At 36.8% G+C, this 27833-nt stretch overlaps 4 protein-coding genes and 1 long non-coding RNA gene across 12 annotated transcripts in view; 3 read left to right on the top strand and 2 right to left on the bottom strand.

Moving 5' to 3' along the window:
- Nucleotides 1-27833, top strand: part of LOC311091393 (uncharacterized protein) — a 354781-nt gene that overhangs the window by 211414 nt on the left and 115534 nt on the right. Inside the window, exons 5-6 of the mRNA XM_084127346.1 lie at nucleotides 5738-5853; nucleotides 6055-6129. Coding sequence (XP_083983472.1) covers nucleotides 5738-5853; nucleotides 6055-6129 — 191 coding nt within the window. The remainder of the gene's footprint in view (nucleotides 1-5737; nucleotides 5854-6054; nucleotides 6130-27833) is intronic.
- Nucleotides 1-27833, bottom strand: part of LOC311091343 (uncharacterized protein) — a 530654-nt gene that overhangs the window by 400211 nt on the left and 102610 nt on the right. The window lies entirely within an intron of this gene.
- Nucleotides 6579-7830, top strand: LOC311091226 (uncharacterized protein; the record flags this gene model as incomplete). Its single annotated transcript, XM_084127047.1, has 3 exons — nucleotides 6579-6677; nucleotides 7152-7244; nucleotides 7525-7830. 3 exons carry the CDS (start codon nucleotides 6579-6581, stop codon nucleotides 7780-7782), a joined length of 450 nt encoding a protein of 149 aa, XP_083983173.1. The 3' UTR covers nucleotides 7783-7830.
- Nucleotides 15844-27833, bottom strand: part of LOC311091392 (uncharacterized protein) — a 64670-nt gene continuing 52680 nt past the window's right edge. For both annotated transcript variants that reach the window (XM_084127345.1, XM_084127344.1), the window contains 3 exons: nucleotides 27697-27833; nucleotides 17319-17492; nucleotides 15844-16859 (listed from right to left, as the gene is read on the bottom strand). The exon at nucleotides 27697-27833 is cut by the window's right edge and continues 37 nt beyond it. In XM_084127345.1, the coding sequence (XP_083983471.1) occupies nucleotides 16853-16859; nucleotides 17319-17492; nucleotides 27697-27833 (318 nt within the window). In that variant the 3' untranslated portion in view covers nucleotides 15844-16852. The remainder of the gene's footprint in view (nucleotides 16860-17318; nucleotides 17493-27696) is intronic.
- On the top strand, nucleotides 17833-27687 carry LOC311091413. The gene is made up of 3 exons (XR_014608081.1): nucleotides 17833-22946; nucleotides 25620-25877; nucleotides 26782-27687. It is a non-coding gene; the product is annotated as an uncharacterized lncRNA (long non-coding RNA).

The raw sequence follows: 27833 nt of genomic DNA, 5'->3' as shown, positions 1-27833 counted from the left end.
AACCTCTTGTGTTACCTCTTCTCTTGTCTCTGAATGAAATGGCGTCAACTTCTACACTCTGAAATGACATAGCGGCTGTATTAGTCCCATCAAACTGCTTCACTTGCTGTCTCGCTACTTCACTGGATTGGCACAATTTGACAGCATTATCCAAGGTGAGTTCTGATTCTCGTAACAATCTTTCTCTCAGTTTCTTCTCATAGATACCAAAAACAATCTGATCACGAATCATTGAATCTCTCAATTCATTAAAGTTACAAGTCTTTGCCTTTATCTTGAGATCAGTCAGAAAGTAATCAAAAGCCTCTCCTTCATGCTGCACACGTGTTCTGAATACATATCGTTCATATGTCTCGTTCTTCCTTGACAAACAATGAGCATCAAATTTTTCCAGTACCTTATCCAGTTTCTTCTTGTCTGCCTCTTCATCAAAATTAAAGGTGTTATAGACCTCCACGGCATCAGCTCCAGCAATGGTAAGTAACAGGGCGATTTTTCTTTCATCCACAGCCGCTTTTTGTCCAATAGCAACAACATACAACTCAAACTGCTGTTTGAAAGTCCTCCAATGTGCATCAACATTTCCACACAACTTCAACGATCCCGGTGGTTTAATGGCATCCATTGGGCTTTTCGGACCCCACTCCTGGTACCATGTATTGTTCCAGAGACAACAAATAAAGATATAAAGAATAGATGGTACTGGCGTCTTTATTCCATGTGGCACACAAAGCATGTCTCCATTACAACCACTTCCTCTAGGGAATGCACTTCATCTTATACAACACATTACTGCCACCTGCAGGCATAAATCAGTACTCATCACAATAGATACTCATTACAGTTTCTGAATGGTAAATTTTTGTATTATTATATTCTATTCTATTCTACTATTATTATATAAGAATTTCGATACTCTGTTAAAATGCTACTGCTGCTTGTTAGCTTTTGAGATACGGTTTTCTCCTGATTAAACATTTAATATAACTGAATACATGACTGAGTAATACCGTTTTTTAAAGTTATTGTTTTATCGATTACATATAATTTTTTGCAATTTATACACACAAAATAGCATCGAACTAACTGGCTACTATAAACAAACAGCGTTGGCATTGGTTTACGTTCTTGATCAAATCGAAAAATTACGTCATGAAGTATGGAAAATACATTTACAAAATTAGTACATAATTACAAATTCAGGTCCAAAATGTTTGTACGCGTTTGTCATAGACACGAACTAGCATAACTAAGTGGCTACTAAAGTCAGCGCTGACATTTGTTTACGTCCTTGATAAAACTAAAACATTACGTCTGAAATTAATACATGCAAATAGGCTACATTTAAAATTATTAAGTCTTACTTACAGGTTGTGGCCCAACAACTGCTGCCTCTGGTTTTAAAGTTGGAACTGCTTCATGTTTTAGTAACAGTTTCTTGTTGAATCCAGCATTGAATTCGTGGAGATTCTGGAAGCTGTCTTCCGTAAAATGCGCAGCACAGAGAGCTAAATTACGATTGTAATTTTCAGGAACATAATCAAACATAAATTTTAGCCATTATTGAAGAACTACAGCATCCGTATGAAGCCCGAACACAGAAGACCTGTCAGCTGGGTGAAAATAACACACTTTCGACGGCATGGCTACAGCTCTCCACTATAACTCTTCCTCTTCGACAAAGCCGCAGAAATATGGCCTGCCATGCCCCCTTTTTTGCATATTCCGGAGGGAGGGTTGATGTGGGTTAGTTACGTATAAAACCCGGGAAGTATCTCGTTGTAGTCCCATTCGAGTCGTTTTTGTAGGCATTAAACTTCCTGATTTTTAAAAGACGATATCTCTGCTTACGTTGAACTTTCAGCGCAGCAACTTTGCAGATACTGTTCATACACCAGCAGCAGCAGTACACACTATTTAAAATGAAAAAAGTGAAATCGCAATCAACCACCCCTTTAACGTCTGAACAAAGGTAACTTAAACTAAAACCATAAGAATAATTTTCATAACTTGACATAAATAATAAAAAATGACCTCAATGTACTAAAATAACTAGTACATATATGTATCAAGAGCATATATAGTATGTACATAACTAATGAAAATGTCAAAAAAACTCAAAATTGCAAAAACAAAACAAAACGAAAAACAAAATTCAAAAATCGAATTCAAAATATTCTAAAAAATATAATAGTATCTCAATGATACTAAAATAACCAGGGCTGGGGAAAAAAAATCACGATTCACCTAACTATTGCATAAAAGTTTTATATGAAATTTAAGATTTTTTTAATTACAGAATCAATATTGATTCATATTAAATTGCTTTATTTTAGTCCTTGCTATAGACTTCCTCTGCAAGTTACCTCCTTTATTTCAGCAGAGGGCAGGGCTCGACAATAAGGACTGCATGAAAGTTTATCATTTGCATGTGTTTTTAAGCCTTGCCCAGTAAAATATTCAAGTGCAAGAAGACACGAAAGAGAACTCAGTTTAATAGTGTGAGAAGTTTTGTGTGTGCACATCCGTAGCGTGCAGAGAAAGCCGCGTCTCAGAATACTGAATTGAGCTCTTTCACGTCTTCCTGCACTTGAACGGACATATTCACAAAATGACGTCAAAAAATGCCGGTCTCGTTAAGTATCCTAGTAAACATAGGGCCAGATTTACTAAACAGGGCAAATTAACATGAGAGCGCAATTCCTCAAAAGTTCAGGTGGGAGTGGAAAGTTCTGAGCATGATCTACAGACGACGCGCTAATTAATGAACAGAGACATGCATTTCCATAATGACAACACAATCTACCAAGATTAGCGTCTTGTTTAAGACATGCTGTTTTGGGCGCAAACACCAGGAAACTGACGAGCGCAAACCATAGTAAATCAGCTTGAGTGATTCATTTAAATACTCTCCTCATAAATACTGCGTCTGAAAGGAAACTCATGCAAATGCTTATGCAGTACGGTCAGCCTTTCTTTAGTAAATCCTGACAGTATTTTTTAACACCAAAAGAGGGTTTGCGCTGGCGATAACTGTTAGTAAATCTGGACCATAGTCTGAAGAAATAAAACATGTGTATCAGTATATTAGATCCGTGCAGCTCTTAAAGTGACAGCAGCCTAATAAACTGTCTTTGTTTTAATGGTAATCAAACAAAGAACAAAAAAAAATTACTTTTGTATCTTTAATAAGGATTAATCTATATTTAATTTATACAGTGAAGACTATGCAGTGCTATTTTACATTTGATTATTAATTTTCTCTACCTGAAAATTACTGTTAGATATACCTTTTTAACCCTTAGGCTGCATTAGGGACATTTTTGTCCTTTTCATTTTTATTTCTTTGACCATTTTGGCTGTTTTAATGCCAATGGTATGTAATTTGGCAAAGTTGTGACTTTTTGCATAAATTTACAAATTTTGAAAAAAAAAATTAAAATATGTATAACACACACGGTGTAGAACAAATAGCACCATTCAGTACCATAAGGGACAAAAATGTCCCCTTGACACCCATTAAAACGTCGTTTAAAGCCGGGGCCGTCATTAATACATAGATCATGATTTATGTTGAAACATTCTTTTATTTTGAAGCAAAGGCATTATATTTGCATTATATAGTGTATTTTACCAGATGACGTCACTACATGTGTATTCCCTATAGGGGGAAATGCACGCTATTTTCCTGGTTTCCACTATAGGGGCACTTGACTGTGCATGAAGGATTTGAATGGTTCAAAGATCTAAAAATTATGTTTCCGAGTATGTGTGGATGTCTGAGAGCGATGTGTGTCTGCGTTGACAAAAATTGTGTGTGTGTGTGTGTGTGTGTGTGTGTGTAGGGCCGTAATGCATGGTGTTTAGGCGAGTGACAAAAATCACAATATCCTGAAAGTCATGTTTTACTCTCTCTCTCTGTGTGTGTGTGTGTGTGTGTGTGAGCTCGCGCGCGCGCACGAGAGAGAGAAAGCGCTTCTCACGGCATTGTTTTCTTTCGGTTTGATTCATGCGTAATTTACGCACAGACATGAACCTTTGACACGGCTTCGTTTTTTAGCAGTCTATGTTTCAAAGGTAACTAATAATTTCTCACATAGGACAACGTAGGCACAAGCACAGCCATGCAGTCAGTCCTTAGACATAACAACTTTCATCTTGCGGCAACACAAAGATCTATCTGCGAGGGATCCAAAACAAAGTCTACCTTTGTTTTGCAATAGTCTAAGTGAGAAATCGGTGTTTATACAAGTGCGGTTGATGCAAAAGTTATAAAGCTGTGCCTTTGGTGCGGCCATTCACACTCGACAAGATGAGGAAAAGCTATACACTCAGTGAAGCAGTGGACTACCTTACCACAGCAGACAGCGAGTCGGACAGACACAGGTTATAGTCACCTAGTAGAAATCAGGAGAATGTTTGCAATACTGCATGATGTTTGTGATATGTCAGATGTATGAAAATTGGTACCAACTGGTTGAATACAGTAAAAAGTAAATATTTTACCCCAAGGCTTGGTGATGACAGGGTATTTGAATAAAAATTATGATTTTAGAATATTATGACACTGGGTTCAAAAATGGATATTTTAATGGGTTTCAATGGGGACAATTTTGTCCTTAATGCACTGAATGGGTTTTTTATTTTAATCTGACGTAGCACAAAAAATAAAAATGCACCAAAATTTTTTTTGCTGCTATCTTTTACATATTCAAGACTGTGATAATCCAAAGCCAAGATTTTCAATTTGCATTTACTATATGGAAAATAATTACATTTTTGTGTTTTTTCCTCTTATAAAAATTGCGGGTACAGTCACCAAAACTGGATTTAAAGGGTTAAAATCCTGAAATTAAATAAATATGTGGTATGTATGATGAGGACTGATGCTGGTTAAAATATTGAACTCAGTCAAAGTGGAAAAAAATAATAATATATAATAGTTTTATGGCAGTGTTTAGAGTGGACATTTTTGTCCCTTAATGCACTGAATGGGGTTTTTTATTTTAATCTGACGTAGCACAAAAAATAAAAATGCACAATTTTTTTTTTTTGCTGCTAATCTTTTACATATTCAAGACTGTGATAATCCAAAGCCAAGGTTTTCAATTTGCATTTACTATATGGAAAATAATTAGATTTTTGTGTTTTTTCCTCTTATAAAATTGAGGGTACCGTCACCAAAACTGGAATTTAAAGGGTTAAAATCCTGAAATTAAATAAATATGTGGTATGTATGATGAGGACTGATGCTGGTTAAAATATTGAACTCAGTCAAAGTGGAAAAAAATAATAATATATAATAGTTTTATGGCAGTGTTTAGAGTGGACATTTTTGTCCCTTAACGCACTCAACGGTGTCAAATATATAATGCAGCCCAAGGGTTAAAACAGTGTTTATTTTATCTTACTAGTGGACACGAGAAAGTGAAAAATAGTGTACGGAGAGATATCTACGTATATACGACCTGCACCATCATGTATAATGTATCATTCAACTTTTCCCCATGGTCTAGAGCTAAAAAAGAAAACAAAATCGCAATGCATAGCAATATCGAATCGCAATACTTAAAAATCACAATACATATCGTATCGACACCCAAGTACCGTGATAGTATTGAATCTGGAGATAGTTGTATTGTCTCAGCCATAAATATAACCCTGCGAGTTAGGATTGTTTCAAAGCTTCCATGGTGGTCACATGACTCATGCGAAAGCAACTTCCTGTCCTCTGCAGCACTTCCTGCTGAGTCTGCTGGCTTGACCTCTGCCCGGGACGATGTCCGTATGTCTGATGATGAGGGAGCGGATGACAAACAGAAGGACAAAATGAAGAAAGTAAAGAAAAAGAAGGTTTGTTGCTGTCATGAACTCAGATGCACGTCTGACCCTTCCATATGAAATATTAATAAAGGAATGGTTTATTTCATTAGTGTTTTCTCAGTCACAGCCAGTGTAAAAATTGCACTTACATATTAGCTTAATTAATCAGAACTTTGCTAATCATCATTTTTATGCTCTAAACTCATTACATCTGACATCTCTGTCTCTCAGAAGGAATGTAGTTTGGACAGTGACGAAGAGAAGAAGAAGAAGAAGAAGGAAAAACGCAAGAAAAAGGAGGATAAAGTAAGATAAGCATCATCCTAACTGCTAACTACATCTAAGCTACTAAATCACATTTTATTGATGGGCTGGTTCATAAGTTACATACGCAAAATTAACAAATTCAGACAGTAAAGGCTGACTGATGTAAAATAGTCGATGATCTGTTAAATTCTGCTTTATTCTGAACTGAAAACATCCTACAGTTAAACTAATGATATATTACTGAATAGGTATTATCGTTGATTTTGTGGTTGATTATTGGTTTATTATTTTTGTGAAGTTGACATAAAATGCTGTTTGTAAGCATGTTTTTATCTGATGTATTTGAGTCGAACAGGAAACTCAGTGTTTAAAAGAATGGGACTTTATCCAGTGTGAATTGGTTCAACTGTGAAAAACCAGAAAGACAAGAATAGAGTTACAGTTATTAAATTCTGGTGACTCTGAGGGTATTATTGCTTTAATAAACCATGTTGGCATGCTGTTTTTCCCAGCAGGATTCCAGCTCCTCTTCGTCATCCGATAGCGATGATGACATGAAGAAAAAGAAGAAGAAGAAGAAAGTGAAGGTCAGATTAATTTAAAATATGTAGTTTACTGTAATTTCACACATGCATGTGAAAAGAAAGTTAACATTAGTAAATGCATATATTATAGTATATATATATATATATATATATATATCTCGTGGCCATAAATTAAAAATTCGTTCACTTGTTTTAGTAAATCTTGGCCATGATTTAATATTTTTTTCCCCATTTTAAGTAAATCATGCGCACCATATAATAATTCCTTCCCTCTTTTTGATTTACATAAAAAAGGAAATTAATTATTATATCATGGCCATGATTTAGTAAAACGAGGGATTGATGTACTGAATATGAGATACTGTTCATATTTTTCCCGCATGTCATGTTCAGGGCTTCATAGATAGTAAAAGCATTATTTAGTCAATATCAGTTTATTTAATTTTCAGGGTTTTCCTCAAATACTTTCTACCGTTTCATCAAAGTAAAATACAAGCCTTTTCTTTCATTGTTAAGGATTCATCTTCATCATCGAGTAGCTCATCATCATCATCTGACAGTGAGGATGAGAAGAAGAAGAAGAGAAAACATAAGAAAAGGAAGAATAAGGTTTGTGAACACAGTTTTTTTTTCCATTTGAGACATCATTTAACCCTGTGATAACTAACGCCGGGTTAACCTGAATAAGACTGAATAAGTTGCTCTCAATATTCAGAAATTATTAGCAAACATGAACTAAAAGGACCTTGTTGTAACCAATAATGTTGGTCTGAAGACGGGATTATTTTCTTGAAATCTGCCATGGCTTCTCACACTAATGCCTGAGTTTGTTCATTAATGTGAGATGGTTGTATATTTTAACTGAACCTCTCTCATTATTCCTCTGCAGAAGAAAGCCAAAGCGGATGATAAGGATGGAGAGAACACCTCGCAGAAGACAGAAGGAGAATCCTGGGGTTTGGAGTCTCTCAGCGTGACAGATAACAGTCATGGATCTGAGATTTCTCCGTCTCTGGACGCCTCCAGCTTGAGCGAAGCCTCACAGAAGAACAGCAGCGCCACCTGCAGGCCTCCGACCGCCATGCAGAGCCTGATGGGACGTCCTCAGAGAAACACACAGGAGAACAGCGGATACAACAAACCATGAGGGCCCTACAAACACTTAACCAAAATTACCAGGTTTTATTGGACTTTTTCCAGCAATATGTATTTTTGTAGGCCAAACCCATATGTTAAAATATGCTAACAAATGTGCAAATTGATGTTAGAAGCATGCTAAAAAAATGCATTGTGTTAATTCATAATAGAAACATGCTAGTAACAAGTTAAAACATTGTGCAATTTGCTAATTCATTCTACCAACACAATAGCAATGTGATAATTTGTGATAAAACAGGCTAACAATGTTAAACGTACAGTATGGGATTTTTTCTCCACTAGGGGTCGCTAACCTATTTACAATAACAAAGGCGTAGTTTGATGACGCAACATTTGCTAAGAATTATGGATCTTGTCGTCAACGTCAAGCCGACCGATCTAATAATGTTTATGGATGAGTGAATACATCGATGCTTTTATCATGACTGTGATATGAAGCACTTCGGGATTGCTAAGAGACAGCTATCAGCTCCACACGCGACGCGAGTCCCGCGGATATAAAAGGAATATGGACATTTCATTCTACCGAACTACACGCAGAATCACTACTCACAGGTCAGAGTAACATACAGATCATATTCTGACATTTTATCATTGTTGAACTATATAACATTGATTAGTTTTATGTAATTGTGCTCACCTGTTTAATAAAGTACATGTAGGAGCGGTCGAAGTCTCGGACGTGGAGCTCTCGTTTATATACTGTCTATGGGAGCTCTCGGCATCTCGAAAACACCGCGCTGATATTGATTCTCGTTTTAGTTCTTTTTTATCCAAAGACTGCTTGCCATGGTCCATAATGTTTGAACGAAACAACACCAGCGTGCAGATAGACATTGCGAACTACAGTGGTCCACGTCTGTCGTCTTGGTTACTATCAGAAGGCTCTGGTTCACAGCTCTGGTTACCATGGCAGCACGAGCGGAAACCAGGGACAACGCGGATATGACGCCATTGACTGCGACAAAACGGAAATAAAGACACGGTCCGTGTCTTCGAATTAAAATATAAATTTCTCTGGATTTAGAAGTTAATTGGAACTGTCGGGATAATGTAAATACACAACTTATATATAAAAAAACAAAAATATATAACATAGATATAGTGATATTTTATATTTTTAAAGCAAAAAAAAATACATATTGTGCCTTTAAATCACATTAGAAACATGCTAGCAACATGTTATATCATGCAAGCAATGTTAAAACATGTTACCAACATGATAATTGATCCTAGAAACATGCTAAAACATAGTAGCAATGTGTTAAATGAAGTTTGAAACATGCTATATCATGTTAACAATGTTTTAATTCACACTAGAAAACATGATAATTCATGATAGAAACATGCTAGCAACATCTTAAATCATGTGTTTTAACATGCTAGCAACATGCTATATCATGTTAGTAATGTGATAATTTGTGTAGAAACATGCTAGCAATATGTCAAATCATGTTACAAACATGTCAAAAGATAGCTTTGTTAATTTACACTAGAAACCTGTTCGCAATCATCCAAGAAACCTGTTACCAGTGTGCTAAAAGCATGTTTGCAGTGTGTTAAACACCCTAGCACCCTATCTATCTGTCTATTTTCTGTTAGACTTTATTGCTTTCGTTTCAAATCCTTAACTTTGAAATTTGAAGGTTTTCATTTTCAAGTTTTCAACTTTCTGGTCATCAAAGTTTGCCTTTACAAACTTTAATCTGTTTATAATTTGATTAAGTGATGAATATTCACCAAAATTATTTTACTGTGGTAAATATGCATGTTTTCCAGCTTGCACTTTTTGTCATGGTGTTTGGAAGACGTTAAGAAATTAAAATATAATCAGTTTTGAAAATCCATGTGTTTGATAGAGGTTGCAATTATCAGTCATTAATGTTGCTGTTATTGTGAGATTTCTAAATGCAGCACACTTGAAATAAACACATCTGATGCTTTAAAACCTTAACTTGTGTAAATGCTGACGCCGTGCACATGCGTATTACGTGTTTAGTCTATAGGTATACGCATTTGAATATATATGTGCTCAGGCGTGTAGTCTTTCTTTACAAATTGACCTCAACAAATGACTTGTCTGGCCTTAAAAAATAATAATACAGAATTATTTATCGCTTCCGCGTAGCCATGAGAACAGAAGATACTATGTTTGTAAACATAAATCCATTTCTGCACTTTTGATCATAAGAACGACAATGTGTTTCTCTACACTGCACAAAACTCTGCATTTGAACAGTCAATACTAATACTTTAACAAATAATAAAACATACTTACAGGCTCTGATTCAGAAGCGCCAGATTGCCCTAGCAAAGTTGGAGCAGCCGTTATTGTACTTTCTCAGGTTCAGGAAACTGTCCTTCGTAAAATACGCTTCACACACATGAACATTTGGGTTGTACTGTTCTGGAACAGTGTTGTAAATAAATCTGAACCACTGATCCGTAATTGCGTCCACTTTCGGAAGGCCAAATAAAGTGTTGATTTTTGCTTTCGCACAGAAACACACAGCATCTCCACAACAATACTGACAACTGAAGCCACGCCTTCTTTCTCTGCGTGCGCATTTGGGCAGAATTATGCAGATATTTCCACAGAGTGACGTAGGTCGGTGAGAATTCGTTCGAAGTCACGTCACATTTATTTATATAACGCTTTTTACAATACAGAGTGTTTCAAAGCAGCTTTACAGAGATAACAGGAAAATAATGCAACAAAGTTTGTTTCCAGAAGAAAATAGCGTCACAGTCCAGCTTAAGTAAGCTCAGTGATGGTTCATTTATTATTTTATTTTTTAAATGAAGTGTTTTAGCTTGGTTTGGATCTGCTTTCTCTTTTATGCCTGATACAGACTGTGAGATTCTGTAAGATCAGTACAAATCACACTGTACGACATGGATCTAATAAACTTAGGTACGACATGTATGTAGACTTTACGATGATCACACCTATTCAATCCTTAGCACAGAAGAATAAACATCATCAGCATGCACTAGTGGTAAACAAATAGAGCAAGATCAGTCACACTTTGGCAATTGTGGTTTTTATCTGCTCTGAAAGAAGAAGAGGAAGAGGAGAATATGGACGCAGTCATGACTGGGGAAAAGAGGTGAACTTCACATGCCAATCTTGCAAATGGAGCTTGAGGAAAGTAGTTTTAAGTTTTAGCGCCATGTCGCCTTGATCAATACGCCATTTCATGTTGCATTTTTATTGGCTAGTCACTCAGTAGATGCAGGTCGTAGCAGCAACACACTGTGAGTTGATCATGATCATGATCATCTATCTTTGATCAAAAGACTGTGATAACAACCGTCTGTGAACCGCTATATGAGAACATGAGAAGGATCTCCCGCCAGCGGTTGATTTTGATATTCTAGGTATTATCAGCTGGCCGGAATTTTGAGATCGCAATAGACGTGAAGGACTATAATGCGTTAAGAGCTCGCTCAAGCACTGCAGAGCTAAACCATTTAGTGCTTTGTAAGTAATCAGCAATATTTTTAAATGTATAAAATGTTTAATAGTGCAGTGTTGACAGAACCGGGCTAATGTGGTCATACTTCCTGGTTCTGGTAAGAACTCGAGCTGCTGCGCAGGGGCGGAGCTAGACTCTCAGTACAGTGGGGGCGGAGCTAGACTCTCAGTACAGTGGGGGCGGAGCTAGACTCTCAGTACAGTGGGGGCGGAGCTAGACTCTCAGTACAGTGGGGGCGGAGCTAGACTCTCAGTACAGTGGGGGCGGAGCTTCATCATGGGGCACTCTGCCACCAATTCATTTTAAAATTAAAACCGTTAAAAAAACGTAAAATATCTGATGAATGCATATGTAATAATGTGTCACTTGTTGAGCCAAGTAAGCTTATATGTTAAAACCACATTTTTTGACAAGTTTGTATTGACGAACAAAGAAAACAGTTTGCCAGTCAAGAAAAAAAGCGATGGTGCTGAACAGGCCAAGTGCGCTCAATCAGTGCCACATTATATAATTGACATGGCACCATTATATATATTGAACACAAAGTTTGTTTACAACTCCATATGTAGGCTACAGGTGCTACATGAACAGTGACGTGCGGTGATGTCTTAAAGAGGCTAGGCACTGAGTTATGAAAGCCAGATTACCTGATTTATTGTTTAGGCTAATAATACATAATAACAGTAAACGTTACGCACAAGCGCGGCATATCAAGAAATGTACAAATCAGGATGTATATCGTGTATTCTCAGTCTCTCTCTCTCTCTCTCTCTCTCACACACACACACACATACACACACGCACGTCGCACACACACAAGCGCGGTACAGCCACACACCGGTAACAGTAGTTAATGTCCACTCCAGCATCAGAATGCAACCATTCTTAATCCTTATTGTTGCACAGCAGCCAAAAGTAAAAGTAAAATCACACACTGCTCAATTGAATATGAAGGCAAATGGCTTGCATTAATTCAACCACATTTATCAATTCAATATTAAGCCCAAAATAGTTTTTGACTCACCAATCGGTAGATTATTTGTAGCCTACATAAAATTCATCCGCCGCTCTTTCCTCGTGAAGACGTCGATCACAGCTTTGTAAAACTCATCTTTACCGGCCTTCAGTTTGCAAAGTCTCTGGCTCTCAATTTAAAACATTTAACTCTGTGATGACGGCCGGTGCTGTCATTTTTATGGCGTTATTTTCCTGTCAAATGTCGAGAGCGCATTATTGTAGCGCGAAAGTACATTAATATAATGCGCGAGCGCGAATCTCTCTGCTCGCGCGCGGAATATAAATGCGCGAGCGCGAATCTCTCTGCTCGCGCACGGAATATAATGTGCCGAGTGCGAATCTCTCTGCTCGCGCGCGAGAACTGGGCACGCGCTCTCAGATACACGTTGCTCTTGTAAGAATTTTCCCTGGGCTCGCTCAGAGAATATGCCTGCACTTAAAACGTGTCTTCGCTTAAAGTAAGCATGTATGTGCTTAGACTGTGTCCCGTGCTTTCGCGCATGCCTAAGTACTCTTCTCTTCAATTTCTTTTTTTTTTTTTTATAAATGCCAAGGTATCAAAAATCTAACTTACATAGCAAAAATGTACAAATTACATACAACTGAATAAAGAAAGCAAAGCAGCATATATATATATATATATATATATATATATATATATATATATATATATAGGCCTACATACATACATATAGCCTGTATATGCTCATAAAAAATAAAAAAACAGAACAGAAAGCTGTAATGAAATAAATAAAAAAGTTTGAAACAAGTTTATTGTCTTAAGAGCTTTAAGATTCTTAGATAACGAAATGCTTTGGATGTATTGTTGGGCCTCTCTTCTAAAAACAATGAATAAGGGATTCTGCTGAGTGAATTTACTACGGTGAATGTGAAATTTTGCAAGGAACAATAATAGATTAATAATAAAATACTCATTAAATTTAGCTTTTTGTATATTAAAGAAACCAAACAGTACATCCTTAAAAAGCATTAAAGCAAAGAGAAATCTGGAAGCAGAAAATTCAACCCAAAATAACTGTGTGTGAGGACAATCCCAGAAGATATGAAGAGCAGTTTCATCAGGGGCCCCACAAAAAGAACAACTTGTGTTTATGATTTAAACCTTTTCAAAAGCTACATTTAATGAGTATTTTATTATTAATCTATTATAGTTCCTTGCAAAATTTCACATTCACCGTAGTAAATTCACTCAGCAGAATCCCTTATTCATTGTTTTTAGAAGAGAGGTCCAACAATACATCCAAAGCATTTTGTTATCTAAGAATCTTAAAGCTCTTAAGACAATAAACTTGTTTCAACTTTTTAATTTATTTCATTAAAGCTTTCTGGTCTGTTCTGTGTTTTTTTTTTTTTTTTTTTTTTTTAATGGGCATATGTACAGGCTATATAAATGTATGTATATATCAGTGTTTCCCCTACCATTATATAAGGGGGGCGCCCCGCCCTCCTAACGGCTCCCCCCGCCCCCCTTGAAGGTCAAGTAAATTTGATTTGATTTTCTTTATAGCGCCAGATTAATTTTTTTTATTTTATTACAAAAACTAAATAGCCCTTAAGTAATATGTTATTTATCTTATTTCCACGATGGCATGTCTTTTCTGTCTGTGTTTGCGCGTTTACGATTATCCAAATGAGTGCGCAAGCGCGCACACTCACACACAAACAAACACTTGCGTCAAATACAGAGCACTAGCGGACAGAGAGCGCGCGGCGGGAAATATGTCGCTGAACTGAAGATGGCAACACTCACTCTACTGCGAGTAGCAGCCGGAGTAGCTCTCCTAACGCCCGTTTCACAAATATTTCGTTTGCAGTGTGTATGCGGTGAGTATTGTTTTCCGTACCCATGTTTACAGAGCTTTCACACTGCACGTGGATGCAGTCCGTGTCGATGATCGATCCGTTCCAGTTGCGGTGCGTATACAGCAGTGCAGCGATCATTTCCGCACCGAGTCTATTTTTGCCGTTTATATACTGTCTATGATTTTTGCTGTTCTGCAAACGCTGAATTAAAGTGACAGCGCATGTTTCGTGGTCAAAATGAACACAGATTGACCTGAAAATGTAGTCATTTCACCATAAGTGCGATTAATTAAATAAAATGTATGTATTTATACCATAAATGTATTTAATTAAATGCTACTTTTTTCATTTTAAGACCGGGGTAAAGCAAGGAAAACTACAATTTACCTCAACAAGGCGACATAATGACATTCGTGGAGGTGGAAAAACAAGTTCTTTGTGACATGCAAGATTTATTGTATTAAAATTGAAATGCAAAAGATTTTAATATAAATACATGGTTAAATATTTTACCACTTGCTTGAGCAACTTAATATATAATTATATAGAAGTAATGCATTGAATAATACATTGTTTAAAGTGTGTTTAAACGTGAACGCGCGTTCACAGCAGTGCTGCGCCTGACAGGATTATTCTCTCCAATGCATCATAGAAATAAAAACTTCTCCCATTTAAAATTTGTTTGTCATATAAATGTATTAACTAACATTAACGAACAATGAATGAGCAATATATTTGTTAGTATTTATAAATCTTTTTTTAGTTGTTAGTTAAAAAATAAAACTATTTAAGCTCTGGTCCATTAATATTAACAAATACTTATATAAATTTAACAAACGTTATTTGCAAAAGTCAATTTTAAAAAGATTTAAATATGTTTATTTTATTTTTTTAAAGAGATATCTTATGTCAACATTTTTTTTAAAAAATGTGTGTTTTATGTTAACTTTTACAAAGCATTACCCTCCCAGACAACCAATTAATGTGATAGATAGATAGATAGATAGATAGATAGAGTCTGTGTCAATTTTCCCCAACCAACCAACCAACCCCCCCCCCCCCCCCCCCCCCCCCCCCCCCCCCAAGCCCAGAGAAAATTCTTACAAGAGCAACGTGTATCTGAGAGCGCGTGCCCAGTTCTCGCGCGCAAGCAGAGAGATTCGCACTCGGCACATTATATTCCGTGCGCGAGCAGAGAGATTCGCGCTCGCGCATTTATATTCCGCGCGCGAGCAGAGAGATTCGCGCTCGCGCATTATATTAATGTACTTTCGCGCTACAATAATGCGCTCTCGACATTTGACTGGATAATAACGCCATACATTTTGGCTTTGAGTTTGGCGCGGGGATTAGGCATGTAGGTTAGCTGTGGTGTAACGTTAATGACGTTAGCTGCGCAAATGTCCAGTAATATCTCGATTTTAATTGGTCCATGTCTGATATGTTACGGAGATGTTACTGGCATACCATATTTACGTCCAAAGGCACAGCAGATTTGTGCTTTTTGACGTACATGTTAAAGAATACAGGATCGAAGTGCGCATGCGCAACACGGGTTTTTCGCTTGTCTGCAATGAATGGACAGTAAAAGCACTACTTATTCTACGATTTGTTTTTTATTTGATTATGCGTAACTGCTACATTTGTCATCATAACGTCTAAATAATTGGAATAACACACATATTGCATATATAAATCACAAGAATAAACAGTAAAAATACAAATACAAGTTTATTATTTAATAAACATTTTTATTTTTGAATTTTGGCAGGGTAGGCAGTGCCTAGTTTGCATACCCAGACCGCACGTCACTGTACATGAAAACTTAACTGGGATGAAAACTTTGAGAAAAACAACTGATTTATAGCATTCTGACTGAGTGACTTATTCATAACTAAAATACACATTTTTAAAGACGATATTTTTTATTTACCATTTTGTTGTCTGCTTAACGATCCTCCAGAACAAATAAATCTAACAAAACTATATACATATCATGGTCCCTTATTAAATCTTCATCCTCCTCTCCTTCATGGTGGCAAATCTGCCAACCACTTTGTCCTTGTCAATATGTATGTCCGGCTCCACACACAGCAAGGTGAGATTTGACAGTCTGGCCTCATCCATGCACGAACGCAAGTATGTCTTAATGAGCCGCAGACGGCTGTAACTTCGTTCGGCACTGGCGCTGCTGATGGGAAGGGTTTTATAAATCCTGTGGAGAATGGTCAGGTGTGGGTCAGGGTCAGGTGTGGGTCAGGTGTGGGTCAGGGTCAGGTGTGGGTCAGGTGTGGGTCGGCTCTATCCATGTCGTTGGCAATGAGGAATGGCAGGACGGTGTCGGTGGTGAGATCCATCTTTAACTCTGAATACAATGCAGGAAAAGAGTGAAACTCCTCCACTGCGTCTTCTGGCTTGGGCATGTCTTCTGAGTAGAACCGGGCCAGCTCCAGCATGTTCTCCTCAGCATCAGGGTGCTCAAACCGCTTTGGGCAGAGCACTGCGAACAGTTTGGCCATTTTTTTGAAGTCTGAAAATAATGTAATCTGCTGCTCTAAAATAAAAGGTGTTTCACTGCCGCCTCATCAGGTCTGTCAGAGGATCGTTGAAATCTAAATGAAGTCTTAATTTATAACAGTGAAGTCACTGTATCTTCAGTCTCTGTTGATTCTGTTGACTGAGTCTCTGTAGTGGATCCTTATTCACCATCAGATGATCATCAGAAGATCAGACTGTCATCTAATACCTAAAATAAAACACACAGTCACATATGCAGTATGAGATATTACGTCTGTCACATATTTTCATAAGAAAACTAACTAGATAATCTATATTAATTCATTCTCAAACATAGATTTTTTAAAGCTTTTTAATATAGCTTTTGTCTGATGCTCAAAGTCACTTTACAAAATCAAAAGCACATGAAAGGTCACTTTCTTTCTTTCTTTTTTTTTTTGTATTTTAGTGTTTTTATTTATTTTGACAAAGTATACAAAATATTTTGCAATAAAAGAAAGAAAACTTATACGACTACTAATTCTCCTCTAACCTCCCCCCTTCCCGCACCCACCCCATTGCACTACGGGACATTGAGCAATATCTGAATAACCAGGGATAGAAAGGTCACTTTCACACAACGGACAGCTGATACAGAACCAGCAGAAATTATCATTACACTCCAAAAATCGTTAAAAACTATTCTTACCATAGTCTCTCCAGTTTATAATGTGGATCATCCTTCAGATCCTTCAGCAACATCACTCCTGAGTCTCCTAGTTTATTCCTATACAGAGTCAGTTCTCTCAGGTGTGAGGGGTTTGATCTCAGAGCTGAAGCCAGAGCAGCACAACCTTCATCTGTGACACCACACTCATACAACCTGTAGAGAACAATGACACATATTAAGCCTATATCCAAAGATAAACATGACAATTAAAAAATAAATAACATAATGCTGTCAATATGAAATATATACAAATAGTTCATGTTGTTAAAATACATCAGTTAGGATTAGGGGATAGAAGATACAGTTTGTACAGTATATAAAATCATTATTTCTATGGAAAGTCCCCATAAAACATGAAAACCCAATGTGTGTGTGTGTGAGTGTGCTTGATGTATTTTGATGTATTTGTAAACATTTTAAGGAACATGTGTGTGTGTGTGTGTGTGTGTGTGTGTTAGGGCTGGGAGAAAAAAAACGATTCACCTATCGCAATTTTTTTTTTTTACGATTTTAAATTAGATTATTTTATTCCATAATCGATATTCATTCAAATTAAATTGCTTATTTTTGTCCTTGCTTATAGACGAGGTTGACAGAAGTTAGCCACTATTTTTCCAACAGGGGATGAAATGTGTCGTTATCTATGAGTGTCGTAATATCGCTTTCAAGTGGACGTGTGGAAGCGGCGTGAGACTGAATGCACTGAAAGCCCTCGCGCTGCTCATATGCTGAGAGAGAGATAAGACAGTAGAGCTGCACGATTCATCTCTAAAATACTGTGATCTCCATTCAAACACACACACACTCTTCTTCATATTCCTCTGTCTATTAAACCTTTGACAAAATCATATCGCAACATTCAAATCTGTGTTGGCGCTGCCGCTGACCCAGAGAGAGTTGTCATGAAACAGCTTCACAAAAGGTCTTTTAAACCTCATAATAGTTTCATTATTTCTGTGAGACAATAGTTCAAATTATCATAGAAGTACTGGGATAAAAGATTAAAGTTCAAATATAAACACTGATGTCTACAGTAGCGATCAAAAAAGAGTAAATCAGCTATTGATAGAATCTTGGAACTTAAAATAACGCATTTATCGATTATCGATTGGTAATCAACACGTGACGCAGCACGCAACACACAGCATGTCAGCCAGACGCTGCTCAAACCTCTTGAATATTAACCTGAAAGATTCTTAAATAAATTAATCAAAGCTGTACAAACTAAACGAAAAGAAAATGCCGCCAAAAATGAAAGTCGAAGAAATGGAGGAAATTAAGAAATCATTGAGCTTTATGTCGGAGGAATTGAGCAAAGTCTCTAAACAACAAACAAAGCTCATGGAGCTAATGGACGAAGTGAAACTCCTCAAAACAATAATTAAAGAAAAGGACGAACGGATCATGAACCTGGAAAGGAAAGTTGATGACTTGGAACAATACACCCGCATGGATGATATAATAATAACTGGATTGGAGACGCGCCATCAAACGTATGCCAGAGCGGCGTCGAGCATTGACAAAGGTGAGGATGCACCGGCTCACGAACTACAAACACTAGAACAACAAGTAATACAGTTTTTCAACAATCTCAACATGCCGATTAAAAGCAATGACATCGCTGCTTGTCATACTTTTCCTAAAAGGGAAAATGGGAAGGCGAATATCATAGTTCGCTTCATTAATCGTAAAAGCAAAGTGGGATTGCTCAAGGAAGCTAAAAAATTGTCTGGAACCGGAGTGTACATAAATGAACATTTGACTAAAAAGAATGTTGATATAGCACGACAAGCGCGTATTCTCCGACGACAAAACAAAATACATGCAACCTGGACTAGAAATTGTAAAGTTATGATTCGCCAAATTGGCCCTTCAGAATCCGCAAAAGTCATATGGATAAAAGAACTGCAGGACTTGGATCCATACAGGAATTAAAATCCATAACGGTGCATCACATGAAACTGTTCGGTGATCAATTGATGAACGTGACAATAAAGACTACTAAACATGACCGAACTGTTAAAAAACTCCACTCGTACTACAGAGGAAAGAGACGACGCGGAACACGATCAATTCAAATCATCCGACAGCGCTGCGATGAATGATATATGCAGCATGAACATGAAATGCTTTGAGTTTACTGATCACAAAAATTATGATATGGAGAATGAAATAGATCCAGAGAACCACTTCTATACAAACAATTGCCACTGCGAGTATTATACGAACGATCAATTCAAATCCAGTGTAAGAATGAACAATGCTTTATCAATAATACACTTCAACAGTCGAAGCCTGTATACTAACTTTGAAGAAATTAAGGACTACTTAAGACAATTTCCTAATTTTCACATCATTGCCTTATCAGAGACTTGGCTAAATGTGAATAGAGAATGTGACACCAAACTCGATGGGTATGAATTATTTAATGTGAATAGAACTAATAAAAAAGGAGGTGGTGTAGCTTTATATGTATGTAGTGGGTTTAACTGTAAATTAGTAAAAAATATGACAATCGAAATAGATAATATGATGGAATGTGTTACAGTTGAAATAATGGTTAAAAAAAAATCGCAAACAATCCTGGTAAGCTGTATATATAGGACTCCAGGGTCACGTATTGATGCATTTAACAGCAGAATTGTGGAAATGTTTGACATGTCAAAGGTAACCTTTGTTTGTGGAGACTTTAACATTGACCTATTGAATGTACACAAATTACAAAAGCACAGAGATTTTATGGATACTATGTTTAGTTTAGGTCTTTTTCCCACTATCACAAAACCATCAAGAATCACAGCAAATAGTTCTACTTTAATCGACAATATCTTTACAAATGCAGTTGACAGCAGAATAGAAAGTGGTCTCCTTATAAACGATATAAGTGATCATCTTCCTGTCTTTAGTACACTGCAACTTTTTTTTCAGAATCTAAACACAAAGAAACAAGGAGTACCGGTATATAGTTTAAAACGACTCAAAACCGCAGTATCCGTTAGAGCTTTTAAACAAGAATTAAGTATACAGACTTGGAATGAAGTCTACTCAATTAATGATCCAAATGAATCTTATAATAAATTCTTGTCTATTTTTACTCACTTATTCAACAAACATTGTCCTATGAGCATGCAAAAACAGTCAAAGTATGAAGCCAAACCCTGGATCACCAAAGGACTTCAAAATGCATGTAACAAGAAAAATCTCCTATATAAACTCTTTTTAGAAAAAAGAACAAAGGAAGCCGAACTCAAATATAAACTATATAAAAACAAGCTAGTAAATATATTAAGAAAAACTAAAAAGGCCTATTATAATAATCTACTAGAGCAACACAGAAGTAACATTAAAGAGACTTGGAAGGTACTAAATAGTGCAATCAAAGGAAACACTAAGAAAAGCGAATATCCAAAGTACTTCACAAACCAATTGAAAACTATAACTAAACCAATCAATATTGCTAATGAATTCAATAATTATTTTGTAAATGTAGGTGCCAATTTAGCAAATAATATTGTGCAACCAGAATTAAAAGTAGGTGTGGATGTTGACATAATTAAATCAAATACAAACTCAATATTTCTAAAGTCAGTAGATGAAAATGAAATAATAAATATAATAAATACATTTAAAAATAAAAAATCAACCGATTTTAATGATATAGACATGGCACTAGTTAAGGATGTTATGACATTTGTTGTTAAACCATTAACTTATGTTTTCAACTCATCTCTCCAAACTGGTGTTTTTCCGGACAACATGAAAATAGCTAAAGTCATCCCCATCTACAAAAATGGTGACAGCCATTTATTCTCAAATTACAGACCAATTTCCCTCCTTCCACAATTTTCAAAAATATTAGAAAAACTATTTGAAACAAGATTAGACAGTTTCATTGAAAAATATAAACTATTAAACGATCATCAATATGGCTTCCAAGCAAATCGATCCATGGAAATGGCTGTAATAGAGCTGGTTGAAAAACTGACCTCTGCAATAGAAAATAAAAATTACTCAGTTGGAATTTTTATAGACTTAAAAAAAGCATTTGATACCATTGATCATAAAATATTATTAAAAAAGCTTGAAATATATGGCATCAGGGGCGTTGCACAAAGATGGATTAGTGACTATCTCAGGAATAGATTTCAGTTTGTGCAGTTCACCAATGACAGGTCACAGCTTCAGGGGGTCACTTGTGGGGTTCCACAAGGATCAGTCCTTGGACCAAAGCTATTTTTATTATATATCAATGACATTTGTAATGTGTCTACTCAATTAAATTGTGTTTTATTTGCTGATGATACAACTTTATTTTGTTCCAATCAGAATTTGGGACAGCTTCTGGACACAGTGGAAGCAGAAATGAAAACATTAAAAAAATGGTTTGATGTTAATAAACTGTCACTAAATATAGATAAAACTAAATTTATTTTATTTAGTAATAAACAAATAAATACAAAAGTCCAGATAAGAATTGATAAATTTGAACTAGAATTGGTAAATGAAATTAAATTCTTAGGTATCATCATTGACCGCAAGATTAGCTGGAAATCTCACATAACCTATATAAAGTCAAAAATTTCTAAAACACTGGCTATCCTGTCTAAAACAAAACACATTCTTGATACAAAGGCTCTAAACATATTGTACCAGTCTCTAATAGTGCCATACATGACTTATTGTGTAGAGATCTGGGGGAATACATACAAAACAATAATAAAACCAATTGTTATTCTGCAAAAACGTGCAATACGAATTATAAATAAAACAGATTATTATCACCCAACAAACAAGTTATTTATGAATTCCAACCTATTAAAATTTAATGACTTGGTGGAATTTAAAATAGCCAAAATAATGTATAAAATAATAAATAATAAATTTCCAGACTGTGTCCAGAACTTGTTTCAGATGAAATCTACTCCTTATGAGCTCAGAGGAACACTTATGTTCAGCAAACCTCAAATCAGAACCAATGTCAAACAGAGATGTCTGTCTGTTCAGGGGGTTAAACTGTGGAATAGTCTCGATGATGAATTGAATATATGTAAATCCATTAGTAGTTTCAAGAAATTATTTAAAAAAAAAAAGATCACATTATACAAAACTGAATGAATTTAGCTTCTTTTTCTTTTAGTCATTGTATGCATGATGACTTTGGGACTTGGTGTTGTGTGTAAAATAAATGTTATGCAAAAAGGATCGGCGCAATAAGCATAAGCTTCAGCCGACACCTTTTCGGTCGATCAACTTTTTTTTTTCCTCTCTCTTTTAAATATTGCTTACATTGTAATTTAATGTTTGTTTCTATGTTTGCTTGTAAATTGTTTTTCTTTATTTTTTTCTTTTGAAGTTGACCGAAATAAACTTTAACTAACTAACTAATTACATTGTTTTGCCACTAGGTGTCAACAAGTGACTGTTAAAAAATGTATTTGTTATTGAATTATTTATTGAAGAGAATGTAGAACTGTAGTATGATGCTGTATGATGCTTCAGAAATAAAACTCAGAAAGATCTGATGAATTGTTTTTGTAAACATGACTAATCTTATACATCATGTACAGTCTGTATAAGTGTATGATTTAACTTTTCCTCATGGTCTAGGTCAGGGGTATTCAATTAAAATTCTAAGAGGTCCAGTTAGAAAAAAATTCAGCAACCAAAGGTCCGCAACATCACAATGACTAACTTGTGTTATCATTCAGTGCCACAGCCTAGTAGTTGTATGAAAATATGTAAGTAGCCTAGTCAAGAGACGACTGTCAAATAAAATGAAAGTACAAATTTAATAATATTTCAACAATATTTATTGTCAGTTTATATATTGAGCTGTAGGGAAATAATAAGTAGGCTACTCTAATAATAAATGATCAATTTAAATAAAATAAATGTGCATCTCAAAATAAAGTGCTTAATTTTAGAAAAATGAAATAAAAAGTATAGCTTGAGTTTCCCTTTTACTTTTTAGTTAACTCCCTTTTACATCTTAAGTTTAAACACATTTTAAAATAAACAATCTCAACACATTAACAATTGAACAGCTTTAACACCTCCTTTTCTCTTTCTTTCCCTTTTATATCCCACTTCCACACTTTCTCTTAGTGAGAAAAGTGAGCCCTTGCTTGTCCTGCCAGGATTTTAAATCTGGGCTGGAATGGCGTCAGGGCCATTCTCAAACACATGTGTAGGTGCTCATTGGTGAGCCTGGATCGATATTTGCTTTTAATAATGTTCATTGTGGAGAAAGCTGCCTCACAGTTGTATGTGGAGCCAAACATGGTAAAGATGTACAAGGCTACTTTCCTCAGACCTGGGAAAGCGGTCTCTGGGACCATTTGAAGCCAGAAAGTGGTAGGATCAGTTTTTCCAAAATGCTCTTTCAAGGCCACATCTGCTTGGAGATCGATCAGTTGCATCTGGAGAGGCCCAGCATTTTCCCACTTGAAGAGCAGTGTGACTTCCTTTGAGAACTCCCTGACATCTGTGATGAGGAATGGGTTCTGAATGAACAGGGTGAGCTGCTGTCCAAGGCTGAAGCTGTCAAAACGCTTGCTGAAGTTTACAATCAGCTTGTCAACAAAGTCAACAAAAGAAGACACATCTCTCTCACCCTGAACCTGTTCCTTCACAGTTGGAAAGTGTGCACAGTCTGCCAGCAGGTCTTCCCTAAACAACACAAGTTTCCTCTGAAAGGAGCGGACAGCTGTCATCAGATCACAAACTGAATTGTCCTTGCCCTGTAGCTTTAAATTCAGTTCATTCAGGTGTGAAGTGATATCAACCAAAAAAGCCACAATATCCATCTTCTTGTCATCCTCCAAAAAGAGAGAAAATGTTGTTGCCTTCTGGCTCTTCAGCTGTGCCAAGAAAGCTGCGATTTCCCCTCGGATGGACCAAAAGCGCTCCAACACCCTACCTTTGCTGAGCCATCTTACATTGTTGTGTAGCAGAAGGTCATCAGCATTTGCATCAACTTCTCTGAGAAATTCCCTGAGCATGCGATGCTGATGTGAAGAGGAAGCTCTGAGAAAGTTTATCATTCTCATCGTGTTCATCACCTCAGCATACTCGTCTGACAGGGTGGAGCACAGGACTGACTGGTGAATTATGCAATGGTAAGAGATGAGTTGAGGATTATCATCTTTCATTCTTGCCACAGCTCCTCTTTCTCTCCCTACCATGGCAGGGGCTCCATCTGTGGTTATTGAAACCACTTGCTTCAGCTCTATTGCCCTCTTCTTTAACATCTCCTTTATGGCTAGGTAGATGTCCTCTCCTCTCGTACTGGTCTGAAGGGGTGTGACACCTAACAGGTCTTCACAGAACTCTTCCTTGTCCTTGTTGAAGAACCTCACAAAAACTAACAGCTGAGCATTGTCAGACACATCAGTGGACTCATCTACAGCTAAGCCTATGCATGGTGCCTTGTGAATTGCTTCATCCAGCTGAGCTAGCACGTCATGGGTTAATATTTCTGTTTTCTTTGTGGCTGATGATGCTGACATTGGTATTTGCTTGATTTTTACACACGTCTTCTTTTTGTTTTCCCTCAAATAAGGTTTCAGCTACCGCACTCATGCACTCCTTGACAACCCCTCCATCAGTAAATGGTTTTTTATGTTTGCCCAAAATCCAAGCAACTTTAAGGGAACATTCGTTAGCACGTTGTTGGGCAGTGAATGAATGTGTTAGGATTCTGCTGGATCGATCATATTGGGCTTTTAGATCGTTTATTTTCTGTGCCCTCAGTGCGGATTTAAGTGGGTATGTTTGGTCAAAAGATTTGTGCTTTGTCTCATAGTGGCGCTTCACATTGCCGCTTTTAATAATCGCGACAGTCTCGGAACATATGAGACATACGGGTTTTGAACTGCCCGTGGGAAGAATGAACATGTAAGAATCTGTCCATTCTTGATTAAAAGCTCTGTTTTCGCTGTCCACTTTTCTTTTTTTAGAGCACGCCATGTGAAACGTTGTCTCTCGTTCGTCTCGTCTCGTCTCTCCCTGCGTGTGTGTGTGTGTGTGTATCTCTCGCTGTCTGACTCGAGTAGTATCACATGACATGATTTACAACGCATGCTATTGGTCTGTGAGTTTCCTGGGCCGCGCTAAACCAGTACCATAGATGCTAGAAAAGCTGCGCGGGTTAAAATAGAAACGCTCCGACAAAAGTCAATAATTCTAAATAATTTATGGGTTATTGGTCCGGGTCCGGACAGAACGGCGGCTGGGTCCGGATCCGGACCGCGGTCCGCCTATTAGTGACCTCTGGTCTAGGTGTATCGTCCCAGCCCTAGTGTGTGTGTGTGTGTGTGTGTGTGTGTGTGTGTGTGTGTGTGTGTGTGAGTGAGAGAGAGAGAGAGAGAGAGAGAGAGAGAGAGAGAGAGAGAGAGAGAGAGAGAGAGAGAGAGAGAGAGAGAGAGAGTGTGTTTGAGTGAGTGTGTGTGTGTGTGTGTGTGAGCTTAATGTATTTGCAAAACATTTTAAGGAACTTTTAATACTAATGTAATTAATGTCCAATAAAGCCTGTATTAAGTAAGGGATAATCCACGGCTAGCCGTGCATTAAAGGATTTTAATGCACGACGTAGAGGCGAAGAACCACCCGACGCGAAGCGGAGGTATAAGTGGGTAGAGGTGGTTGCCTCTACCCACTTATACCTTGGTTATTTGCCAAGTTAAAAATAAGTTAAAGCTGTAACTGATGTTTACAGTGTCATTTTTTAACAGACGTGTAAAAATGACGGTTATTTCTTAAGTTAAGGCTCGTCAGTTCTTGCACTCCGACCGCTTTAAATAAAGTAGAGCCATCGGATTGCTTTTATTTGAATGAATTCACATTTAAATTCATTATTAAAAGAGAGAGACAGAGAACTGAAGGAGAAGGAACAGAGAGAGAGAGAGAGAGAGAGAGAGAGAGAGAGATGCGTGCGCGAGTTACCTGTGTGCGTCTCTTCTTTAAAGTCTATCAGCTAACGTCCCCTCGTTGCTTAAGAATATAGCTAACTTAATGATTCTTTAATGGATTTATTACAATTATTTATGAATGACAGGCAACACTGACAGTGACAAGGCAATCTTTATTTGAACTAATCATGTCATTTATTTGTTGTTAATTCTTTGTGCCGCTTTTTGTCATTCAACGTCTTCTCCAAGTCTTCTATTTCGTCTTGTGCCTGGGCCCATTTCTCAGAGTTGCCATATTCACCATACAAATTAAACGATATGAAAAATTCATCCATTTAGCCTACCTAAATAAACGTTTTCATATGCGTCTCTCACTCTGCTTGCAAGTGTATCTGTGTTACTATGGTTACCAATGTAGCGGATTAATTTCGAACTGTAATCAAACTGACTGGAACTACCTGTGCATTAAACGGTTTTACTGCACACCTTCCAGCCAATCAGAATCGAGTATTTAAACAGCCCATGGTATAAAGCACTTAATGACATTTTCTGATTTTCCGTGACCTAATCTAAAGTGAGAACTATTTATGGTTAATACGTTGTTAAAGCATTATCTAACTCTTTACATAAGAGCTAATTAAACAATAACACTTTGTTAATTACAGTGACAATGAAGAACTCACTATTTGTATATAGTCTCATAATATATTAACTTCAGCTTATATACTATTATACACTATTCATTAACTATAAACTAACAGTTTGGAGATGATTTATAAGCGCTGTGTTACTGTATACTTGTGATAAAGTGTTACCATTATTTCAAACTGGTCGCATTAAGTGTAATTGTTCCTTTTGTATGTGATGAAGTGATTCTTCTTTTTCAAAAATAACACAAAATAAACAGAGTAAAGATGAATTTGACTGATAGCATTATTATTATTATTATTATCAAGATTTCCACAGATATGGCGATATATTGTTATTGTGTGTTATTCTGGCCATGATAATCATGTAGTGATAAATCTGATATGGTGACAGTCCTGGTTCAGGTGAAACACACACCACTTCCCTCTTTTCAGCTGCACACACACATTTTGAGGAAATGCTCACGCTTTTACAAGGGTCTGTTTGCACAAGCATTACAAGACAAGTTGATTTACACCAAACATTTGTGCTTTAAAACCCTCTTCACTGTATCCTGCATCTGTTGTCTGGTTTGTAGTTCGTCCGGTTTAATAACTGTTAGTTTTACTTTCTTTTGGGGGATAATAATATAGTAAGATGTAAATGTTCCTCTTCAGGGAGACTCCTCACCGCTGCCTTCTACCGCCGGCAGGATCTGACGCTGAACCACCGGATGGGGCTTACGCCAAAGATATATTGAATACACTATCTACATATTAATCTTTATTCACTCCGAGTCTTTATGGTGGAGATGATCTTACCACAGTATCTCCAGTTTACAGAGAGGATTCGCCAGTCCAGCAGAGAACAGCTTCACTCCTGAGTCTCCTAGATTATTCACAGACAGATCCAGTTCTCTCAGGTGTGAGGGGTTTGATCTCAGAGCTGAAGCCAGAGC

The sequence above is a fragment of the Abramis brama genome (assembly GCF_963993115.1).
Source record: "Abramis brama genome assembly, chromosome: 10".
Classification (NCBI taxonomy): domain Eukaryota; kingdom Metazoa; phylum Chordata; class Actinopteri; order Cypriniformes; family Leuciscidae; genus Abramis; species Abramis brama.
This window is presented reverse-complemented; position numbering and strand designations above follow the sequence as displayed.